General features: G+C 40.8%; 5 protein-coding genes and 1 long non-coding RNA gene across 8 annotated transcripts; 4 read left to right on the forward strand and 2 right to left on the reverse strand.

Moving 5' to 3' along the window:
• The first annotated feature begins 619 nt into the window (after nucleotides 1–619).
• Nucleotides 620–6,348, forward strand: LOC122622248 (facilitated trehalose transporter Tret1). Of its 3 annotated transcripts, none has more exons than XM_043800569.1 (4): nucleotides 620–751; nucleotides 3,924–4,096; nucleotides 4,500–4,913; nucleotides 5,282–6,348. In XM_043800569.1, the coding sequence occupies exons 2-4, from the start codon at nucleotides 3,952–3,954 to the stop codon at nucleotides 6,196–6,198; spliced, it is 1,476 nt and encodes a 491-aa protein (XP_043656504.1). In that variant the 5' UTR covers nucleotides 620–751; nucleotides 3,924–3,951; the 3' UTR covers nucleotides 6,199–6,348. The 3 variants fall into 3 exon arrangements, with proteins under 3 accessions (XP_043656504.1, XP_043656505.1, XP_043656503.1); XM_043800570.1 differs by lacking the exon at nucleotides 620–751 and adding an exon at nucleotides 1,043–1,058; XM_043800568.1 differs by lacking the exon at nucleotides 620–751 and adding an exon at nucleotides 3,255–3,402.
• On the reverse strand, nucleotides 715–3,108 carry LOC122622252. Its single transcript, XR_006326283.1, has 3 exons — nucleotides 2,854–3,108; nucleotides 994–1,076; nucleotides 715–847 (listed from the first exon to the last, which is right to left on the reverse strand). It is a non-coding gene; the product is annotated as an uncharacterized LOC122622252 (long non-coding RNA).
• Nucleotides 6,349–6,900: 552 nt separating the features above from the next.
• LOC122622249 lies at nucleotides 6,901–8,088 on the forward strand. The gene has a single exon (XM_043800571.1). The coding sequence runs from the start codon at nucleotides 7,154–7,156 to the stop codon at nucleotides 7,883–7,885; it is 732 nt and encodes a 243-aa protein (XP_043656506.1). The 5' UTR covers nucleotides 6,901–7,153; the 3' UTR covers nucleotides 7,886–8,088.
• Nucleotides 8,089–8,364: 276 nt separating this feature from the next.
• Nucleotides 8,365–10,550, forward strand: LOC122621355 (zinc finger MYM-type protein 1-like). The gene is made up of 3 exons (XM_043799193.1): nucleotides 8,365–8,577; nucleotides 8,636–9,693; nucleotides 9,772–10,550. Exons 1-2 carry the CDS (start codon nucleotides 8,524–8,526, stop codon nucleotides 9,611–9,613), a joined length of 1,032 nt encoding a protein of 343 aa, XP_043655128.1. The 5' UTR covers nucleotides 8,365–8,523; the 3' UTR covers nucleotides 9,614–9,693; nucleotides 9,772–10,550.
• A 6,169-nt stretch (nucleotides 10,551–16,719) lies between these two features.
• Nucleotides 16,720–23,241, reverse strand: LOC122620924 (protein dispatched). Its single transcript, XM_043798608.1, has 7 exons — nucleotides 22,720–23,241; nucleotides 21,288–22,295; nucleotides 21,088–21,179; nucleotides 19,733–20,278; nucleotides 19,014–19,652; nucleotides 17,926–18,906; nucleotides 16,720–17,660 (listed from the first exon to the last, which is right to left on the reverse strand). The coding sequence occupies exons 1-7, from the start codon at nucleotides 22,873–22,875 to the stop codon at nucleotides 17,423–17,425; spliced, it is 3,660 nt and encodes a 1,219-aa protein (XP_043654543.1). The 5' UTR covers nucleotides 22,876–23,241; the 3' UTR covers nucleotides 16,720–17,422.
• LOC122620925 lies at nucleotides 20,301–21,245 on the forward strand. Its single transcript, XM_043798610.1, has one exon. It carries the CDS (start codon nucleotides 20,363–20,365, stop codon nucleotides 21,068–21,070), a length of 708 nt encoding a protein of 235 aa, XP_043654545.1. The 5' UTR covers nucleotides 20,301–20,362; the 3' UTR covers nucleotides 21,071–21,245.
• Nucleotides 23,242–23,422: the final 181 nt, after the last annotated feature.

A 23,422-nucleotide genomic window follows, 5' to 3' on the forward strand; every position in this document is an offset into this window, starting at 1 on the left:
AAGTGCCTACACCGGAGACATTTTAATTAACAAATGTGTGGGGCACGCACGATTTTGACCGACTAGTCAGACAAATTAATTGAGTATGTACTAACTGTATCGCTAGGCCATCGGAATAAGTCAGTTCCCGAAACCGGACACGCTGCATGCTAATTAACTTCCTCTTTGATGGTGATTCACATCGATCTGTATCGATGTAGCTCCAAAGCTTTCCACACTTCAGTCCGGAACTAGAGGTCTGTGAACAACTTAACCGAACCCAAATGTGTTTTTTATGCGTTCGTCTGTTTTTCTATGCCAAAAAAGGCTGCGAGAGCATCGGCCAATTGCCGACTGGGCAGAAAAAAAGCACATAAATTCTGAGTTCAACTCTCTCAGTCGAGCTTGGTTCAACGGTCGCGTTTAATTCGCTGATATGGCTGCCCCTGTGTGTGATAAGTCTGGATCTCTACAATCCGTAGTGTGTGAGTGAGCTTCCTCTGTGGTGTGTGGAATTCGTATTATCTAGCCTCACTTGCGACTAAGTACGAGTATAAATGCGTCTGTCATAATTTTTGAGGCCCAACACAAAAGCGTCAAAACACCCGCGATCCGACATCATTTCCATTCCGGCAGCCCAGCGCAACAGTTAGCTCTGATCTCTGTGCAGTCCAGAACTGAATTAATTCCCTTATTACGTATACGCCGCATTGTACAGCCAGACGGTGTTTCACTGATTGCCCACTAATTGATAATTTCGGCTTCAAAATGGGTAAGTCCGACGACCTAGTTAGTAAGTGTATCGCCAGAGTGTTGGTTTTTAGCCGCCCAGCTATAGAGTGCTGATAAATTGATCATCGAGTGTCGCCTTGAATTATTATAAATATTAAACATGATAATAACTTGTGCTCCGATTAGGGTCCACATTAAAGGCATTATCGTAGTGAACGAGAACCGAGTTGCTGAGATAATGTTTCCCCAAATCAGCTCGTTACCACATTCATTAGTCTTCACCTGACTTTGTAGCGATCGGTCCGCACTTGTATTCCCTGCCTTACATCTCGTGTCCCTAAGGTCCTGTAAGTTCCTTGATCAGCCTAATAATAATAATAAAAAGAAATGTAAAGAAAATGTAAATGAAAACCTGTAAAATTTTTGCACAAAAAGATTTGTTCCATTGCGGCTCATCTTAAAATAACTTTAAACGGATATACATAACTTTTCAAGATAGCAAATAGGTAGCAGAAACTTAAAACTTAGGAAATGTACATATGTTTAAAAAACGATCAATCATGAAAGAAAAAGAAACTGTATCACTAGATCCTATTATTACCCCCACAAATTCAGTTTTAGAGTTTGTATTTTTCCCAAAGTTGTAATGCAAAATAAACGAGTGGTTGGAAACAGTCAATACAACTTTTCCACAATAACCATTTCGTAAACAAGTAAAAATCACCCAAAATATGAATTTTAACTCTACGATCCGAAATGTGTTCCCCAACATATCAGCATTTGATGCCAGACATGTCTGCGAAGGTTACCAATATTTTTAATCGTATCTTTACTTACTCAATCAATGAAAGCAATTTTAGAGGCCCTGGAACATTCTCTTATCAAATCGACTTTAATTACATTTTTAAAATGTGTGTCTCGTTAAGTAAAATAGTGATGTGTGTGAAATAGTGATCTGAGCGGATGTGTTAATTGTTAATGACACTTTAGATTTTTTAATTACACTTTATACTTGAACAGCTAGTCTGCTTAATGAGTTGCTTTCTATTTGCGCCCTGATAACAATTTTAAAAACGCCCCCATTTGTCTGGTAGGCTACAAAAATAAACATATTAACAATATTTTTACTAGAATGCTCTCAGAAACACATTTATTTAGCAAGTGAAAACAAAACCAAATGCTAAATGGAATTACGGAAAGTTTTGCCATGGGCAACCGTAAATATAAAAACTCATTTCCGTTGGCTGCGTATCGGTAAAAGGCAAGTGGCAGAGGAAAATGTTAATAAAATTAGCTGTCCGATTTATTCGAAAAGCTTATCAAAAGCTGGGTACTCCTCCCCACCAAGGAGTTTTCAAGAATGTCAATAAATTAGGGGAACTAAAAATAAAGTATTACATATTTGGTTTGGTTTCACAAAAACATAATACAGTTATATACAGTTCTATGTCAGATGTGACGTAACACCTTTACGTAGTAATGATGTCAATCTTAACGGCGAGGCTCACTTTTCCATGAAGTTTAGTAGTTGGAGGATATTTCTGAAGTGCTCTATTTCGCTTGCTCAGGTGTTCCCTGACCACAAACTTGTTGAGATACTACCCCAAGCAGATATGACAATCGGCTCCATTTCGAGAGCCTTCACACCCTCTTCACGTGTCTCGCCTGAGTCGCAGAAATTGTGTCACCACCTTCAATTTGTAACCAACTAAATAACTCCAAGGACAGGGTCGTAAACTGCATCGGAAATTACTCAATAATTAACAGTCGTAATCAAAACTTGTTTACGCGTTTGGTGACATTTGATGTTATTTAGAAATTCAGGAGGTTGTGTGAGTGGCAGAAGGCACTCGTAGATTAGTGCTTTTTATTTGTTTTTTAGCCCGATAGGTAACATATATATATACTCAGGCAGAAATAGTTAGAACCTTTGCATAATATTAGTTGTATTTTTAATTTATTGCCATTTATAATGCCGGGATATAATTTATTCATTGTTGATTATGAAAGTTTTGTAACTTGTTTAAAAGCCTTGTCCTGTTTTTTCTTAATCTTTTACTGAAAAAGTTTTTGGGACATCCGTATATTAGGGGGTATTTTTATTCTATTGTATGTAAACAAAGCTATACGTTTTTAGTTTACCGGTTAACAGGGCCAAAGTGGGACGGTCGCCCTTTTCCGGCTAGTCGGCAAAGCAAACAAGTTGAGATTGGGGCATCGTTTTCGCTGCACCTCCTTATCACATTCCATATGTGGAAATACGTATTTGAGCCAGTTCAAGTGCAAAATGCACACAAATAGCGCGATTTCGACCGAACAACAGCGGAATATTGAGATGTCGACCCGATGTCCATGGCAGAGAGAGTTTCGACTGGGAGATGGCAGCTCCGGTGATAGTATAGTATAGTATGGAATGGTATAGTATAGCCTATAAATGGGATTGCCGTGGATCGGAGGCGCTTCCCTGATAAGATTATGCACGTGTAAGAGCACTCGTCAAGTAGAGTGTCAGTGAGCATTGTTGGACGTGTATGGATTTCGAACGCCTGCCATATAAGGCGGAAAATCTTTATATTCGCGCGATGCGACGATTCAAACAGCATTACCCTTCTCCAGGTGGACAACGTCGGTTTAAGTTTAATTTACGGATCCTGCCAAGTGGGATTTATTTCGGTTCGAAGGATTTCTTTTGTAAGAATTCTAAGTGAATAGCTAATAATTCAAGTGCATAAATTCCCCTGATAATGACTGGGTGTCGTAATCATTCCAAAAATCAGCTAAAAGTGTCAACGGTGATTACATAAGTAGCAATTAATAAATTAATTAGGAGTACTAATGCGACAGACATTATTTTGTCCATAGTGCAATTATAATAATTTGGTAATTTTACCGCATTAAATAATGAACCGATTGCAGTTCCGCCTTCGTTCAACTTTTTTACAGCTATTAGGTCCAGATATACTGGCTAATGGGCTGATAACGTGATGATTTAAATAATGTGACAAGCTATTTGGTGTATAATGGAAAGCTCCCATATGGGGGCATGCGTCATGGCGCATTTCCCACCCCGCATCCGCAAATCGGAGCAGTGTCGAGTTCTGACCGTTTGAACTTGCACCCGATTGAATTTAAAATGGGGATAGCATCATTAATCCCAGTCAGCTGAATTGCTAATGAGGCACTTTCGCTTTTCCACTCTTGCGCTATTGCAGCTGCTTGTGTACACTCCCAGTCGGCCAGATGCCCTCAATAAGCCGGGAGGAGCAGAGCGGAGTACAGTACTCCTACACGGAAGTCAGTACGTTCCAGATAAGCGAAGGAAACACTCGAAACATGTCACCCGAACCGGTCAAGTCCGGTCGCATTTTTATGGCTGCCGTGGCAGGTGAGTCAATATTTGTATTATTCAACATAAATAAAATATAACTAACTCATCCCAAAGGGGTTACTAAAATACATATTATTCTATAATGTAATTTGATTCATTAGGCTATGATGTTTTTATTTTTATTCTATTTTTTATTTACACACCAATATTGTCGGCAATTTGTCATATGTTTTGACTCATTTTTATACCCATTACTCGATGAGTAAAAGGATATACTAGGTATACCGTCTGTCCGTATGAACGCCACGATCTCAAGAGCTATGAAAGCTAGATTGTTGAGAATAAGCATACAGCTTTTAGAGTTGATACGCCCACTCTACCGCCCACAAACCGTATTCTAGAATATGTTTAAATTTCTCGTTTGCAATTCTACTAGCTAAATTTATTACATTTTTCGTAGCCAACTTGTCCGCCTTTGTGGTGGGAACCACCCTAGGATGGACCTCCCCCATCGGCCCAAAGCTCAAGTCAGAGGACACTTCAGACTCCCCGTTGAGCCGGCCCATTACTTCCGATGAAGATGCCTGGATTTCGTCCCTGATTGCCGTCGGAGCTCTGGTGGCTCCATTTGTGGCCGGTCCGATGGCCGACCGCATTGGCAGGAAGTGGGTGCTCCTCTCCAGTAGTCTGTTCTTCGTCCTGGCATTTGGCTTGAATATGGTGGCCTCCGAGGTGTGGATCCTGTACATGTCCCGCCTCATCCAAGGATTCGGCGTCGGCTTCGTGATGACCGTGCAGCCTATGTATGTGGGTGAGATTTCCACGGACAATGTACGCGGAGCCACCGGATCCCTGATGCAGCTCTTCATTGTGGGTAAGTATATCGAATAGAGGGAGCATAAGGAAAGTGGGACTGAAATAACAAGTTTAATTGTTTTGAATATTTCATATTTTATAATTATGGTTATGGTTAGACATAACTGAGGTATAAAGAAAAGCAGCTCCCCATTCATTACATAATTATATTGGTTTTTTGTTCCCTCAAGTATATAAAAAAAAAGAAGACCAAAACAAATTTTTAAACATGATAACTATAAAGTGTGTGTGCAGTTTTTATATTAGCCTGATAGAACCCGTCAACATTCACGAGGTTTCTTTAACTAAAGCGATGGTGGACCAATTTCCTTAATAGAGTAGGAGAGATAATTATATAACGATTAATCTTTTATCCTTAATCTTCAGGTGGTATTCTGTACGTCTATGCCATTGGACCGTATGTTTCATACCAGGCTCTGCAGTGGTGCTGCATTGTGGTGCCCGTGTTGTTCGACTTGGTCTTCTACACGATGCCCGAGAGTCCGTATTTCTTCGCCGGAAAAGGTCGAAAGTCGGAGGCACTGAAGTCGCTGCAGTTCCTCCGGGGCCAGAGTCCCGAGGGCGTGCATGACGAGATGGCCGAAATCCAGGCCAATGTGGAGGAGGCGATGGCCAGCAAGGGTACAGTGATGGATCTGTTCAAGAACGCGGGCAACCGCAGGGCCTTGTTTATCTGCGCTGGCCTGATCTCATTCCAGCAACTGTCCGGCATCAACGTGGTGCTCTTCAACAGCCAGTCGATATTTACCAGTGCCAACACTGGGCTGGATCCGGCGATTGCCACCATCATAATTGGATGTGTCCAGGTGGGATCCTCGGCTTTGACGCCTCTGGTGGCCGATCGCCTGGGCAGGAAGGTGATGCTGCTGACGTCTTCCAGTGTGATGTCCATTGGACTGGCGGCCCTGGGAGCATTCTTCTACATGCAGTTGGTCAAGAAAGACATCTCCAGCGTGGTCTGGATGCCAGTTCCTGCCCTGATCATCTACAATATCGTGTACTGCACGGGCTTCGGACCGCTGCCGTGGGCTGTGCTCGGCGAGATGTTCCCGGCGAACATCAAGTCGGTGGCGTCCTCGGTGGTGGCAAGCACCTGTTGGACCCTCGGCTTCCTGGTCACCTTCTTCTATCCCAGCCTAGATGCTCTGGGCTCCTACTACGCCTTTTGGCTCTTTGCCGGCTGCATGGTGGTGGCCTTCTTCTTTGTTCTCCTCGTTGTGATGGAGACGAAGGGGCTCAGTCTGCAGGAGATCCAAGATCGGCTCAATGGTAAGCGCAACTAGAAAGCAGGTGTTGCCCTTGATTCCATAATGATAAGGGCCCCTTTGCAAGTATTTTACTGGTTAGTGCTGTAAGTCAAACTCAATTGTTACATGATATTCCTGTTAAGTCGTAAAGAAAAAAATCTAGTAATTACAATTATTATAAACAAACAATTTCGTTTCACTGTGCCTGTTAAGTCGTAAAGAAAAACAAATCTAGTAATTACAATTATTTTAAACAAACAATTTCGTTTCACTGTGCCAGGCATTCAAATCATACTTCAGTTATATTGGAAAAACGTTTATCAATATAATATAACCCCCACAAGTGGTTTTAACATTTTTCATCAGAGGATTTATTGATCAGAATTACAAGACAAGTCAATATCAATATCAATATTGTCTCTTAGCTTTAAAGGTATGGTCTTAAAACTTTGGCATTTAAAGATTTGGTTGAGGAGTTTTAACGTAAAGATAACAAATATTGTTATTCGGCTTAGTGAAAAATAACTCTTATCGGCTTATGGTAATTACTTTAATTACAAGCCCCAAAAATATGCAATGTTATAAAACTGTTCATTGAACACTGAACTCGCCGTAATACTGTATAAGTAAGATAAGTACAATGTATTCAATATAATGATAATGTAAACGAATTTCTCTGTATTAAGCTTCCTCTATTTCATAGTAGATCTGCATTTTTCATTCTTCTAATATATAAATAATATTAATCTAATGCCTTGGCAATAACAGTGTAAGTGGAATGCAAGACCATCTACAGAATGGCATGTAGCCAATTTAATATTATACAGGTTAATAAGAAGTAGTTCTTCCAGGGGGGAGAAACAATTGATAGCTTTTCCAATCTGAAGACTGGAAAACACAGTAGCTTTGCATGAGTTAACACTGCAATTGATTTTTCTGAATCACTCGGAAATACGGAAACACAAAAAAACATAAAAATAACTTATTCGCAATGGCCGAAAAAACACAGGACGCCATGTTGGCCGAAATGGATTTGATCTTTCTGGACCACATATTGCCCAGGTGCTGCAAGGATATTACCACCACGCAAGCGTTCTACAAGGACTACACCGCCGATAAGCCGAAGCGAACAGTCACCGCCTTTCGAAAGCAAACGGATCCCGCTCTGATTTCGGGTCACTATGCGAACAACTTGAAAGTCCGAAAGCAGGAGCAGAAGACGCGGACTTGGCCACGATCCATGGACTGGCGAGAGGAGTACGCGCAGTTTGTCAAGCGCAACAAGTGGTGCAACGAGGAGATCTACAAGCTCTTCTTTGTGCACCCGCCCATCGATTATTTCTTCATCAGGGAATACCTGCAGGACCTGCTCAAGACCACCTATATCTCGGACTACTCGCCCAACCATTACCACTCGCTCATCAGCCGGCGCAAGCATAGGGTGCAACACGATTCTGATGGCATTGACTATCGGACGACTTATGGCAACTATCACAATCGTATCCAGGAGGAGGATCCGTTCAAGTCGACCATTCTCCCAGAACCAGGATCTAATCCCAGGAGCATGGAGATAGGAAAGTTTGCCAAGGAGATGCGCAAGCTGTTCACCAAGTACAATCTCACCACATACTACGAGACCATCTGTCTTCCGGCGCTGATAAAGGCCAAAGATGGTATTATGCCATCGGGACCGATCGATCGCTACACACTTCGTAAGCACTGAATCGCACCTAATCAAGCTACCCAATTCACGATTACACAGCTACTGCAGTACTGCAGTTGGGTTTATAAAATTATACTGATTGTAGCTTAATAGGTATTATTGTACTAATTATACATTCGGAGTCTACTATGGTACTAAGTACTACAAAGGTACTATAAATAGTTTATTTATTTATTTATTAAAGATAACAGCGGTTATAGCTATTGGGTTTTTCACTTAAGTACAGGCCCGTGCGCAGGGGGGTTTTGGGGGTTGTAACCCCCCCCGTGGAGAATTTTTCCACATAAATTTTTATGAACAATATAGCACTTTTTATATACAAGTGCAAATAACTTGACAATTCATACTTAATTGTTAGAATTTGTTTTTTCAGTGCCAACATTTCAAAATATGGACAGCAATTAATATTAAAAAAAAAATTTATTTCGATATTATATTCTAAATTTGTGGTTTTATTCTCTATGACGCGCTTTTTTCAAATTTTCGCGCCTTTTCCACCTTCTATCTGACAATGCCAGCTGAACATGAACAGCTGACTTGTCACCTGTTCATGTTTGTTCACATTTAAAGATATTCGATGAGATTTGATATTGATTTGAGAGTTGATATTTAATGATGAGTCGATCCTATCAAATTTAATGATGGATACTCGTCGCTTTCTGTGCAAAACACCACGTATTGAAAACGAAATTGTGAGTATGAAATACTATCATATCAAATTTAATAGAATATAAAACACAATACCACAAGATGTGCCTGTTGCAATGGATGGAAAGGGATAAAATTGAAGGAGGAAATGCATTAGGCATTGATTTGCAAGTTTCAAAGCAAAAACTTGACTTCCTAAATGAAAGCAAGCTTTGCATGATTCCCATCATTGAGACAATCCTCCTTTGTGGCCGGCAAGGGATTGCTCTTCGAGGTTCCAAGGATACAAGAAGACTTGGTGAAGAAGAACCGATAATAAATGATGGAAATTTTCGGGCTCTCTTGAGATTCCGCGCAAAAACTGATGAGCAGTTACAGAAGCATCTGAGGGATTCACCAAAAAACGCTATGTACATAAGCAATCGAATTCAGAATGAATTAATCAATATTTGTCACGATCTGAGCATGTGTTGCATTGTTGATCGGGTAAACAATTCGATGGGTTTTTCTTTTCTTGGAGATGACACGCCGGACATTGTAGGAGTTGAACAAAGTTCAATATGCATTCGATATTTGGAGAAATGCGACGGCAAGTTTATCGTTCGAGAAGATTTTCTGTGCTTTATTCCTATCACAGATTTTACTGGAAAAGGAATAGGAATTTCTTATCTCGATTTTTTGGAATCTTCCGGGCTTAATTGCAAGTACTTCTTCGGACAAGGTTATGATGGGGCGAGAGCGGTTAGCGGGGAATTTCATGGAGCACAAGCTGTAATCAGAAAGACCCGTCCACTCGCGCTTTACTCTCATTGTGCTGCTCATACCTTCAATTTGGCAGTCAGCTCTGCATGCAATACCACAGCCATCAGAAACAGTCTCGGAACTCTAGAAAATGTTCATACCTTCTTTGTGTACCCTAAACGCCAAAACGCTCTCCAAGATGCGATCAACGAAAACGAAAAACTGAAAGAAAGTCGCTTGAGAAAATTAAAAAAGTTCTGCAAAACCAGATGGACAGAACAACAGATGGACTGTTGCAACTTATTTGCATCTACAACCAGCAGTGATTCGCGCCCTTGAAGTGATTTCGACCACCTTGAAGGACCCAACGACTTCATCTGCTATTGCTCCTTTCAGCTATAAAGACAGCAAATTTTCAGGTAAAGTCAAAAGCACAGTCAAATATTGACGATTTTGTAAAATGTTTGTATATTATATTCTCAAAATTTTAATTCCAGATTTCCATGCAAGTTTTGGGTTCGGTACAATCTGTGACTCTGTCTCTGAGTCGAGTACTACAAACTGAAAACCAAGATCTTGGCGAAGCTATTGAATTGGCTGATGCTGCAAAGCAGGTTTTGATTGACAGAAGAGAAAACGCTGAAGAGAACTTCAAAGAAATTTTCAGTACTGTGAGTGAAATTGGGAAAAAATACGAAATAGAATTGCGGAAGCCGAATTGTCCAAACCGAGTCAGTTGAGGATTACTTCCGCATTACAGTCTACATACCATACATTGATTTATTTTTGACTCATCTGGAAGATCGATTTTTCAATCATTTGCAAGATTCTATCAAATTTTGCTTGTCTCTTCCCCAACAAACTGAAAAATTTCGATAAAGATTCTTGCACCCAGTTATTCCAACCATATTCTGCAATTTTGCACGACGATGATTCCCCTGACATTTGGATCGACGAAGTTCAACTTTGGCGTAAATACATTGCCGGACACAACGTCAGAAATTCAATGGAAGCACTCGATATGTGTAATAAAGATGCTTCAATGTCCATAAAATGCTTCGCATTTTGGCAGTTTTGCCAGTAACAACAGCTACTAATGAACGTTCTTTTTCAACATTACGTCGTCTCAAACCGTACCTCAGGTCGACAATGTCTGAAGACCGGCTAAATGGTCTAGCCTCGTTCAACATTCATCGCGATGTCAAGGTCGACACGCAAAAAGTTTTGGAAAAGTTTTTTTCTGTACCCCGCAGAGTCAACTTATTGACAAATTGTAACTGAAAAAATGTACGTTACGATATAACACGATTAAAAATGTTTATTCGAACAAAAAGGTTTCATATTTTTCATAATATATTTTTATACCCGTTACTCGTAGAGTAAAAGGGTATACTAGATTCGTTGAAAAGTATGTAACAGGCAGAAGGAAGTGTTTCCGACCATATAAAGTATATATATTCTTGATCAGGATCAGTAGCAGAGTCGATCTGGCCATGTCCGTCTGTCCGTCTGTCCGTCCGTCTGTCCGTCTGGCCGTCTGTCCGTCTGTCCGTATGAACGTCGAGATCTCGGGAACTACAAAAGCTAGAAAGTTGAGATTAAGCATACAGACTCCAGGGACATAGACGCAGCGCAAGTTTGTCGATTCATGTTGCCACGCCCACTCTAACGCCCACAAACCGCCCAAAACTGCCACGTCCACACTTTTGAAAAATGTTTCGATATTTTTTCATTTTTGTATTAGTCGTGTAAATTTCTAACGATTTGCCAAAAAACTTTTTGCCACACCCTCTCTAACGACCACAAACCGCCCAAAGCTGCCACGCCCACACTTTTGAAAAATGTTTTGATATTTTTTCATTTTTGTATTAGTCTTGTAAATTTCTATCTATTTGCCGAAAAACTTTTTGCCACGCCCACTCTAACGCCCACAAAACCGCCAAAAACTGTATGTGCTGAAGAATCGCCTTCGCACTTCGAATAGCTGAGTAACGGGTATCAGATAGTCGGGGAACTCGACTATAGCGTTCTCTCTTGTTTATTTTATATTCACATAATATATGTAAGTTAAAACTTGGATGATTCCTGCGCAAATTATTAACCATATACATATTTACAGGGATTAATAATTATGTGTTTACAGAGATCAGTTAACTAAAAGAAATGTTGAAATATGGTGAATTAGATTGCCTTTTTTAGATATCAGTGTCACTGTTGGAGGTTTTCAGCTATGAGGTTTTTTTAATGGGTCAGTCTCATAGATGCAGTCTTTTGATTTTTGTGAGATCTCTTCTGGTTTCTGGGGTCTTCTCCCAGGTTTACAGTTTTTGGTATAATTGAATTTGTTTGCCTTATTTGGAGCTATTGATTGGTACCAAGTATTTGGTCTTATCATTAGTAATATTTGCCTTTATGTATCTATTTATATTGGTGCGGTTAAAATTTGGGATGGTTATTATGGGAAGAGTTGTTACTTCTTTGTCTGCGTATTCTGCATATTCATTGCATTTGATACCGATGTGACTGGGGACCCATAGAATTTTGACTCTTGGAGCATATTTGGTATGTAACCCGCGGATCGTTGAAATGTGGAATGATGTGTTGTTATACCCGTTACTCGTAGAGTAAAAGGGTATACTAGATTCGTTGAAAAGTATGTAACAGGCAGAAGGAAGCGTTTCCGACCATATAAAGTATATATATTCTTGATCAGGATCAGTAGCCGAGTCGATCTGGCCATGTCCGTCTGTCCGTCCGTCTGTCTGACCGCCCAAAACTGCCACGCCCACACTTATGAAAAATGTTTTGATATTTTTTCATTTTTGTATTAGTCTTGTAAATTTCTAACGATTTGCCAAAAAACTTTTTGCCACGCCCACTCTTGCGCCCACAAACCGCCAAAAAATGTCAGTGCTGAAGACTCTCCTTCGCACTTCGAATAGCTGAGTAACGGGTATCAGATAGTCGGGGAACTCGACTATAGCGTTCTCTCTTGTTGATAATTGTTTCTATAGTGGAAAGGGAGTCGAAGCAGATGCAGCTTTTTATACCCGTTGCTCGTGGAGTAAAAGGGTATACTAGATTCGTTGAAAAGTATGTAACAGGCAGAAGGAAGCGTTTCCGACCATATAAAGTATATATATTCTTGATCAGGATCAGTAACCGAGTCGATCTGGCCATGTCCGTCTGTCCGTCTGTCCGTCTGTCCGTCCGTCTGTCCGTATGAACGTCGAGATCTCAGGAACTACCTAAGCTAGAAAGTTGAGATTAAACATACGGACTCCAGAGACATAGACGCAGCGCAAGTTTGTTGATTAATGTTGCCACGCCCAATCTAACGCCCACAAACCGCATAAAACTGCCACGCCCACACTTTTGAAAAATGTTTTGATATTTTTTCATTTTTGTATTAGTCTTGTAAATTTCTATCGATTTGCCAAAAAACTTTTTGCTACGCCCACTCTAACGCCCACAAACCGCCCAAAACTGCCACGCCCACAATTTTGAAAAATGTTTTGATATTTTTTCATTTTTGTATTTGATTTGTAAATTTCTATCGATTTGCCAAAAAACTTTTTGCCACGCCCACTCTAACGCCCTCAAACCGAAAAAAACTGTCATTGTTGAAGACTCGCCTTCGCACTTCCACTAGCTGAGTAACGGGTATCAGATAGTCGAGGAACACGACTATAGCGTTCTCTCTTGTGTCATTTTCTTATTAGTATTGTAAATTTCTATCGATCTGCCGAAAAACTTTTTGCCACGCCCACTCTAACGCCAACAAACCGCCAAAAACTGTCAGTGTGGAAATTTCTCCTTTGCACTTCCACCACTTGAGTAACGGGTATCAGATAGTCGGGGAACTCGACTATAGCGTTCTCTCTTGTTATTGGTGGAAAGAGGATATTAGGCTTTTGACAGGTGCTTATTACTCGGTCTATTGTGCTGGGGTATTTAAATTTCTGATTAAGAAATAAGAATTGATCAAAGGTTTATGATATGTAACGCAATTGTTAATTTAACACTCCAATGTTAAAAAACAACAGTCTTAAAGTCTGCTGTTGAAAACATAAAGCACGTGCGGTTTGCTTTCATTTTAGTGCCTACTGAAATTCATATTTTTTCAACCACAAGGCCAAATCAAATTTGAAATGAATTCTCATTCTTCAGGTGTGTACTATGGGATTTTACTAATATGTTGCGTATTTTGTACGCGCAAACTTAACAATTTGTGTATTTAGCAAGTCGTCCAACTTTCAAAATAAAATTTCTTCTTTTAATAGAGTTTCAAAAAATGGTTTGAATTTGTTGAGTAAGTGTGTTAGTCCACGAATTCCCCATTCAGAAAATATAATTCATCTGCGACTTTACGCGAAAAATAAATTTGTAGCTAGCTACATACCTAAATATGCAATGCGGCCCTCCTAGAAGTGTTGCGCACGCAATAGCTCGTGAAAAACTGAATCCAATACTGAACAACTTTAAAAAAAACCGGGGAACTAATTATTGACAAGCTTCCCTGGTTTCCTATGACAGCGAACGTTCTCAAGATTCTGGTTCACTCCAAACAGATTCTTGAAAACACTGTTCTTTTAGTTGGCTATTTTGAAAAAAAGACTGCAGAATCCAGAGATAAGATCTACATAGAGAAGTCCTACGCAAGAAATCACAGTCGAACTTCCAGCTTTACAGATGTGGTTCACAATGCATTGAAAACTTTGGACCCCATAATATCATCTCTAAATTTAAGCAGGCGCAATAAAAAATCGTGCGAATGTTTGGATCGATCCATGATCCCATCAATCATGACTATAGGGCCCAATCAACTTCCAGAAAAATATGCTCATACCATAATACTCAATCCACCGTGTTTAACTGTCTTCAAAGTGTACCTAGGATCGTACTTTGTGTTAGGTGGACGTCAGACATTTTGTCTGGAGCCCTATCCACCAAATAACACAATTTTACTTTCGTCACTCCATAAAATATTTCGCCACTTTGTAATGGGCCAATTAAAGTGACTTTTGGCGAACTCCAAACGTCCTTTGCCATGTCTGGTGGCTAACAGTGGAACTTTTCGTTGATGGCACGTTTTAAGATTTTGTTCTTTAAGACGTCGCCGAATAGTAAGGCCACTAACATTCAAGCTTAAGTCATTTTTTATCTCGCTGGACGATGCAAAAGGCTGCGCCCTGCTATATCGCACACTAGATCGGTCCTCATGAGGCGTGGTTTTACGTGGGATACTACGATTTTCGGGAATTTCTTTAAAGTTTAAAGCATTATGAATCATTTTAGCAGAACATCCACATATCTCTTGGATTTCTTTGGGAGGTTGTTCAAAAATCATGAGAGCGGATCCCTGTCAAGCGCTGCCAGGACGCGCAGGACAGGACGGCCTCGTAGATGCCAGGACGTAATAAAAAACAAGAGAGAACGCTATAGTCGAGTTCCCCGACTATATGATACCCGTTACTCAGCTATTCGAAGTGCGAAGGAGAGTCTTTAGCACATACAGTTTTTGGCGGTTTTGTGGGCGTTAGAGAGGGCGTGGCAAAAAGATTTTTGGCAAATCGTTAGATATTTACAAGACTAATACAAAAATGAAAAAATATCGAAACATTTGTCAAAAGTGTGGACGTGGCAGTTTTGGGCGGTTTGTGGGCGTTAGAGTGGGCGTGGCAACACGAATCGACAAACTTGCGCTGCGTCTATTTCTCTGGAGTCTGTATGCTTAGTCTCAACTTTCTACCTTTTGTAGTTCCTGAGATCTCGACGTTCATACGGACGGACAGACGGACAGACAGACGGACGGACAGACGGACATGGCCAGATCGACTCGGCTACTGATCCTGATCAAGAATATATATACTTTATATGGTCGGAAACATTTCCTTCTGCCTGTTACATACTTTTCAACGAATCTAGTATACCCTTTTACTCTACGAGTAACGGGTATAATTACTCCACGAGTAACGGGTATAATAATCGGTACACGACTAAGTACTAACCCAAGCAAACAAATTAAAATTGTTTTTGGAGTTCTACAATGTTTTTTTTAACTAATTCCACTGTTTTCATTGCGCACTGCTATTTTTATGAACAGCTGTAAACAGCACTTTTTTGTTTAAATTAATTATATAAAAAAATTTACAACATTTTTAATAAAAAATTGATTTGTTTTTGTTAAAAATAATCACAAAGTTGAAACAAAATTAAGTTTGTGAACATTCATTTACTTTTTGATATATAAAATTAAGTTTAAAGTTGCAGCTCATGAGCATTGCTATTTTTATGAACACAGCTGTATACTTCATATGGTCAGAAACGCTTCCTTCTGCCTGTTACATACTTTTGAACGAATCTAGTATACCCTTTTACTCTGCGAGTAACGGGTATAAAAAGCATCCAAAGCAACTCCTAATCTATACATAAAGAAGCGAAACATTACTTTCGAAGTACATTAAAACCATCACACCCGCCATAACTTTCAAACAACTTTTCCAATACCTAATAAAATGCTTTCGCAACCATCAAATTATGGCTGTATGGCCTTCGGAATAATAATAACGTGAAGTGAAACCAGCAAAATGAAATTAGGCCTCTTCCCCCTGTACTCATCAAGCCGTTCAAGTTATACCCGTCTACCATATGACCCTTGTCTCTAATATGGAGCCTCAGTCACATTGGCATATTAAAGATGCCCACAGATGGTGCGTTTTCGTGTCAAAAAAAATCAAACGGAACTGCATAACAACATAACTCCCTGGTACAAGCTTATCTTACAAACTAACGCAGCAAACTCCTTCTACAACAGGAAAACATGAACAGATCTTACGAACAGATCCTTCCCCAACACATGCCCATTTTGCAACCATCACCAGTTAGACCAGTTAGTTAGGATGTGCTTAATCAGCCTAATTAACTGCCCTTCCCTTTTCCTACATAGAACAGTTGCCTTCCATTCAATGAACCCTATTAACGCACTTGCTAACAAAACAAACAAAAACATCAACTAAAGGTAACCTTTTTGAAAAACTCCAACATAGTCCATTAAATATAAAATTATAATTTATGTAAATGTAAATGTAAATTTATGTAAATTATAATTTATGTAAAAAGCTGCTAATGCTCCTAGATCTCGGTTTGTTTATAGTAAATAAAATAAATAAACTAAAACACTAACATGCATCTAAATATATATTGATTGAAAAATCAAGGAGCTCATGCCAAACTCTCCACTGTTGCGCACTTATATATGTATACATATATGTATACATAGTCACATTTGGCACATCGAAAATTTTACCTGAGAGTGCATTTATAGCGGTTTTACAAATAACATTTATTAAATCACTTCAACACATAAGTTCAATGAAGGAATTACAGGGTCTTTTTGTTGCAGGTAATTACAATATGTCATTTTTTATGGATATAACACTATGTCTGTATAAACACCGATTTTATTAAGTTTCTCACCTTCTGTATCACAGTTACATGGTTATTACAAACGTGAGCGTGTGTATGTTCTTCTGTTTTTAACGCATACAACTAGGATAGACAACACATATCTCTACCCATATAACTATCGTATAAAGTAACTAAATCTAGCTGGTGCCAACAATACGGCCCAACAACACCTAATATAAAACCAGAGTAAAAATAGTTTTTATTACAGTTAAGAACATATACAGTGTTGAAACATTTGGCTAAAAACTAATAATACCGTCATCTTACAGTTCTACCGACAAAGACGTACCCAGTACCTCCGCTAATTGCTTCAGTTTACAAATCGTATTCACTTGGCTGGAGCATCAAACATGCAATAACGAAATAATAAAAGCATATTGCAATCGTCTGAAGTCTTTTGAAAATAGCACACTAAGGAGAGTTTAAAAGATTTTGCTTTGCTTAATCCTACCAAGTACAATTACACATATTTCTAAGGTATATCAATGTAGAACTCGCACAACACGTACATATGCCTCCGCCAGCATATTTTAAAACCAAATATGCCGACACAGGGCTTGTATATGTATATATAAATGTATCTTGGGCAGGCTTCAGAGCCGCCGTACCCTGTATAAAAATTCAGTTGCCTGATTCTCCCTGGCAACAACAACGCGCTGTCTTGCAATAGTAACTAACTCAATTGGATGTAGACGGATACGTTTGATATTTGCACTCGTGCAGCATCTGGAATGAGTGCTCGAAGTCCCTTGGCAGCGATGACAGTGCGTGGGCGCTTTCGGTGCCCGAAATAGTTTTGATCAGGCTGTTGGAGTTCAGGGACTCCAGTTCGTGCGTCTCCGAGTTCGCCAGCTCCACGATGGCCGAGCTTGTGGGGGTCAGAAGCTGCTCGCTGGCGATCACTTGGCTGGGTTTTCTGCAAAAAGAAATTTGGTTTTTAAAAACCGATGGCAGGTGACCTCGACAGTTTGAAATATAATATATAGGAAATAGTATTGTAAAGCTTCGACACTGGACGTATCTGATCCGATACTTGAATGACATCTATGAGATGTACTCGCCCAGTGATATTTAAAAAACTATTTTCTAATTATAAAATATATTAAAATGTCCCATACATTTTACCCACCATAACAGGGTTAATGCACAAATTAAAAGGATCAATACGATAAAAGCCTTACCGCTCGTAGAACTTGCTACCGCCACTGCTTCGCTTGTTCCACAACTGGAACTTGAGTTCCAGAAAACCGTGCTGCGGACCAGCAACCCGCAGCAGACTCATCAGGAAAAAGGTGGCGTAGAGCCAGCTAACGATCATCACAACGACCAGGAAGACGCCAATCTGTATGTAGGGCAATATGTTGGATGCCATCATGATCCCGCCAGCCAGACCAGTTGTGGTGGCCGCCATCACTGTGGGTCCAATTATGCGGGATAGTACAAACTGTGTAGATGCCAATCTCTCCTTGACCGGGGACATCCGGTAGTGAATTCCGTAATGTAGGCTAAAGTCCACAGCCAGACCTATAGCCGTGCTCACGGCAATACTCTCCAATATGTTGAGTTGCCATCCGAGCAGGATGAGCACCGCCACGGTGTTAAAAATGCTTAGCGATACGGTTAGCACAGCGAAGAAGGAAATCAATATGTTGACAGTAAAACATAGAAGCACTGCAAGAGATGCGGCCATGGCCAGGCAAATGGCAACCAAGGTGTCATGCGAAAGGGTGTCCTGCACATTGTAGAATTTTAGGTCGCTCGTGAACCAACCCCCCTGAAGTTCCGGAGGTGCTGTTTTTAACTGCAGCTGAAACCAGTGCTCAACAGACTCGTAGAACTGCCTAATATTTGCGTAGATGGTGCTGTAGGCCACGTTGGACTCGAACTCGATGACCAGGGCTTTGACTAAAAGCGGTGTAAATGATCCGTTGGTGCTGTATTCTGCACTCTCATTTCCACTCATTCCTGGGTAATCCTCCGTCTCCAGTCGAGGAGCATCTGCAAACTTGGGTCCTGCCACACCAGGCCGGAAAAATGTAGTGTCATACATGTTGGATATGCTTTGTGGTAAGCAGTACTCAAATATGTGCGGCTCGAAGGGAAACTGTGCGTCACAGCAGGGCGAACGGTCTTTCCTTGTACTGTCCATATCATCAATGCATCTGCAACATGAACAAAACCTCCTATAACTTGTTCCAATATGTATTGAAGCCTATAAATGTCTTGAAGCAATCTAAGCCATTGAAAGTATATGATTATATATTCTCACCTGCGTTTCATATAGTCGATGAGATTTTCAATGAAACAATTGGGCAACAGCAAGCCGAGCGTCTCTTTGTAAAAGGGTTGCTGGCGCACACTCTGGCAAAAGTCAAGAATCCAGAGTTGTGCCGGCCTGCTGGATACGTTAAAATTATTGTCATAGTGCAGATGGCCGTATGCATTGGGGTTCGTATAGTCTCCGTCGTCCACCGCCTGAACTCCCCAGACGAAATGCATGTGCATCTTGAAGTTCTCGTACGCCTGCAATGGTTTTTCGAACCAGAACTGCTGCTTGAGACTAGAGTAAACTTCAAATGGATGCTTTGACCCAAAGAGCTGGAAGTGCGATTTTTCCGGCAACTGGAGTCCAGGATACCAGAACACAATGACGGCACTGGAAGCGCCTAAAGCACCAAAGATCAGCAGCCATAGATAGGCATAGTTCATGATGCTGTGCGTGATACACTCCTCAAATATCTGACAAAATCGGTTAATTGACTTTTTGCAAGCGTGTATAAGCTTCATCGACATCGGATGATGGCAGGATATCCTGGTGGCAAATAATCTTTCCATAATAGATACCGACGCGGGCAACCAAGTTATCATTAATAAGTAGTTAGTCACCACGACAGTTCCCGCAAAAATCCTGGAAATAACGTTTACTAAATGAGTGTCTAGTTTTTTAAACATCTTATATCATATTACAATTGCAAAGTATTCACTTACCCAAAGCACTTGATAGCTGTAATCGAACTGCTGTAGGAGGCATAAAAGGCGCCGGCAGTGGTAAGCGAGGTAACGAACATGGACGCAGCGGCATGTCGCATAGTTAGCGACATTATGTTCTCCAGCGACTCCGTGTGATCACTGTTTTCCAAGGGCGTAGGAAAAGCACTCTGGGACTGAGTGTTTAAGGTACATCGATTGCTGAACCTCTCGGCCAGCACACATTGCCAGATTTTAAGAAATAGAAAAACGTCATCTGCTCCAATACCAATTATTACTACCACGGCCAAAAGGTTCATATAGGGGAAGAACTCAAACTCCAGCACGATGGCGTAAAAAAAGTACGCTAGACCCAGCGAAAAACAGATGGCTACACAGGACATTAAGGTGATGAATGCCGATTCCGTGTACAACCACACGCTAGCCAAAACGAATGCCCCTCCCAGCGAAACTAGCCACACGTCAGTCAGCAGCAGCTCATTAAAGAGCTCGTTTTCGAGGCCCAAATCCATCGCAACCACTTTCACAAGCTCGTTGCTCAGCTCCCTGAAAAATCAGTCAGAAAATTAATATCAAACAGAAATCACCCAAAACATTTTAAATAAAAAATTATTTTAAAAAATTGCAAAAATGGATTCAGTTCAACGGGAGAGGGACTTGATTAAAATGGAATTGCCAAGGACAAGGGTGCTCGTAAGCACTAGTAGAGCGGATTATCTAGACCATACTGGAAAAGTTGTTTACAATCCTGCGATCAAGATAAGTCAAGAGGATCCCTCTCTAATAAGTGGTCACTACTGCGCAAATCTAAAGGTTTCTGGTATAGAAAATGTAACAAAGACATGGCCCCAATCAATGAGCTGGCGGGAGGACTACGCACAGTTCATCAAGCGCAACAAATGGTGTAACGAAAAGATCTACAAGCTATTATTTATGTATCCGCCTGTGAATTTCCGAATTCTAAAGGACTTCGTGAGGGACCTTCGTAGATCGGTTTACATGAACGATTACTCTCGAAACGACTTTGTTTCCTTTGTAAGTCGACGGCGCTACAGGAACAAAAAAGGTTACTCTCTCAAGGATGAGGACTATCGGACCACATATGGGTGCTATTATAATAGCTTGCAAGAAACGGAGCCGTTTAAAAGCGCCTTCTACCCAGAACGTATGCTGAAGGACTCGACTCTGGAAAGAATCGCCAGTGATTTAAGAAAGCTTTTCAGAAAGTACAATTTGACCACCTATTTTGATACTACATGCGTTCCGGCATTGATGAAAGCTAAAAATGGTGTAATGCCCTCCACACCCATCGATCGGTATCAATTTCGCAAATATTAACAGGGGTCCATACTTACACTTCTTCCCATTCATGGAACAGCGGCAGCAAGCGGTTGGATTGTGCGACGGGTATAAATATCATGGCGTATTTTAGGTATACACTCGAGTCCTAAAAAAAGTACGAATATTCGGTCGAATTAGATGCAATAAGAATAAGGCAATAGATAAATACATATAATAATGTACAAAACAACAACTTTTAAAATCAACAACTCACATTTGACTTGATGAAACCAAAATCGGTGAGAAAATTCAGGACGTTAAAAACGATATTTAGCCGCTTGCACTCTTCAGGAGCTCGACAATGCGGTATTTCGTTGCAGTGGTTGTCCATCTTAAGGTCGTGGAAGTACTCATAGCAGGCTAACAGCAGCGTGTGGAGCGAAGTAACATCCTCAGTGGTAAGGTCGAAACAGGAACTTTTGTTGGCCAGCATGGCGGCGTAGTTGGGAAGTGACCACGGCCGGCAGCATTCGGTGGTGAGCATCTCCGGTTCGCAGAAAGCCCGGTAACTGGGTACCTCAGTGATTTGGTCCTGTAGCTGACACATGGCCAGTAGGCCGTTTAAATCAAATAGTGAATCGGTGGCGTTGGGACCGATCCGCTGGACCACAAAATGGGAGTACTCCTTCCGCGGTGATGAGTCGCAAAAGAAACCCTCGCTGGGTTGGCGACGATGCATGTCTGCCCAACCGTCGGTGGGCAGGGTGGCGGCTTGCTTTAGGAGCCGCCACGTGCTCTTCTTGGTCTGAACCCGCTGCTGATGCTCGTCCTCGTCCACTGAGGTGGTGTTGTGGCCATACTCGATCTGCTCAGTGCGTCGGGTGGGTTCCAAGGAAGATATAGCGCTGTCGTTTGTGATCTCGTAGTCACGGAATACTCCGCTGTCCCCCATCCAAGTGTCAGCACCGAGATTTGGGAAGGGAGAACTAGTAGCCTTCAGCCGTTTCTTGAACTGCTTCATCTTCTGGGCCACATCGTGATTCTCGTGACTGCTTTGGTTTTGTTCCTTACGCCACTTGTTCTTGTTTCTGATTTTGTGCTTGTTTTTGCGTCGCCTGTGATTGGGATGCAGCCTAGACTCTACATAGCCCTGCTCCACCCGTCTCCTCTCCCACAAATCCGATGGATTTGAGAAAAGCCCTCCATGGTGGTCAGTCTCTTGTAGCAGGTTATACCAGGCCGTCAGTCGTTCTCCAATCTTGGTGCCGCGGGTTTCAAAGCCCTGAAGTGGACAAATTATTAGAAATGAAATTCTTTTTGAAAAGTGAGCAACCGATTTTTATCATGAAAAATTATGTTGTAATGTGTGTGGAACTCATCAAATTGATCATAATACTTATTATTGTTATTTATTTATGAGTTAGTAAGTAAGTGACAAACTTTTGAACTATTTTTATACAAGGCTTCTTGTAGTTTATTCCTTTAAGTTTCATAATATTTTAATTCGAAAATCTTGAATAAAATATTACCTTTCAAGCTATTTATTGTTAAAAAAATGTATCACTTAAGCAAACATTCTTGTATTGTTTCGTTGTGCTAGATATTATATAAATTGATTGTAAAAAAATAATTAAAATAAAAATATTCTAAATAATATTAAAATCAAGCCGTGAACATGTTTTGGACAAATTTTTTAAATGACAAACCAAGGTGGGATCGCTGAAGTCCGGCAGTTTGTTCAGGATGAGGGCCACGATGATGCAAGCGACACAGTATACAGCAATGGAGACGACCACCAGGTACGGACGCCTGGCCAGGACGTGATAGTACCAGTTCATCCTCTCCGAGTCGAAGCACAACATGTCAGTAAAATGTAATGCCTGAATCCTCTTTAGCCTCTTCGCATAGTGAGAACATCAAATGCTCCTTATGTTTTCGATTCCCTTCAGTGCATCCTTGGCGGCTGGAAGTCTCGTATAACCTTGGGCTGCTGGGTGCTCTTTGGGACCAAGCAAAATTTTATTGTTGCGTTTCTGTTATAAATACTGACTGCTGGTCAGGCCTTCCCCGCAGAGATTGCCGTGTTGGAATGCATTTTTATTTAAGCGGACGCAACTAACTAAAACAACACAAAAACAACCGAAAACTGTGCGAATAAGGATAACGCAGAAAACGGTGAAACAACAACAAAAAACAGCATGAAGGATACACTGAGTTAATACAGTGTTTAACAAGTCAGTAAGCAGTGATGCTGGCCTTAAAGCCAGACAAACAGCTGTTCTCCGAAGGAGATTTATGAAGAAAGCCAGGATAACCTTATGTTATATTAACTTATGTAAAGTATGACTGTAAATGTATATATTAACCGTGTGATTATGTATAAGTTCGAAAATCTTCAAGTACAGCCAA

Source organism: Drosophila teissieri, chromosome 3R, assembly GCF_016746235.2.
Source record: "Drosophila teissieri strain GT53w chromosome 3R, Prin_Dtei_1.1, whole genome shotgun sequence".
Taxonomy (NCBI): domain Eukaryota; kingdom Metazoa; phylum Arthropoda; class Insecta; order Diptera; family Drosophilidae; genus Drosophila; species Drosophila teissieri.

What these genes read in the sequence shown, in the direction of transcription:
- LOC122622249 (XM_043800571.1), top strand. Translation starts at nt 7,154, where the DNA reads ATGGCCGAAAAAACACAGGACGCCATGTTGGCCGAAATGGATTTGATC.
- LOC122622248 (XM_043800569.1), top strand. Translation starts at nt 3,952, where the DNA reads ATGCCCTCAATAAGCCGGGAGGAGCAGAGCGGAGTACAGTACTCCTAC. An exon ending in TTTTATGGCTGCCGTGGCAG is followed by an intron (nt 4,097 to 4,499) that starts GTGAGTCAATAT and finishes CATTTTTCGTAG; the next exon opens with CCAACTTGTCCGCCTTTGTG. An exon ending in GATGCAGCTCTTCATTGTGG is followed by an intron (nt 4,914 to 5,281) that starts GTAAGTATATCG and finishes CTTAATCTTCAG; the next exon opens with GTGGTATTCTGTACGTCTAT.
- LOC122620925 (XM_043798610.1), top strand. Translation starts at nt 20,363, where the DNA reads ATGGATTCAGTTCAACGGGAGAGGGACTTGATTAAAATGGAATTGCCA.
- LOC122621355 (XM_043799193.1), top strand. Translation starts at nt 8,524, where the DNA reads ATGATGGATACTCGTCGCTTTCTGTGCAAAACACCACGTATTGAAAAC. An exon ending in CACGTATTGAAAACGAAATT is followed by an intron (nt 8,578 to 8,635) that starts GTGAGTATGAAA and finishes CAATACCACAAG; the next exon opens with ATGTGCCTGTTGCAATGGAT.
- LOC122620924 (XM_043798608.1), bottom strand. Translation starts at nt 22,875, where the DNA reads ATGTTGTGCTTCGACTCGGAGAGGATGAACTGGTACTATCACGTCCTG. An exon ending in ACAGCTATCAAGTGCTTTGG is followed by an intron (nt 19,653 to 19,732) that starts GTAAGTGAATAC and finishes CGTTATTTCCAG; the next exon opens with GATTTTTGCGGGAACTGTCG. An exon ending in ATCGACTATATGAAACGCAG is followed by an intron (nt 18,907 to 19,013) that starts GTGAGAATATAT and finishes TTCATGTTGCAG; the next exon opens with ATGCATTGATGATATGGACA.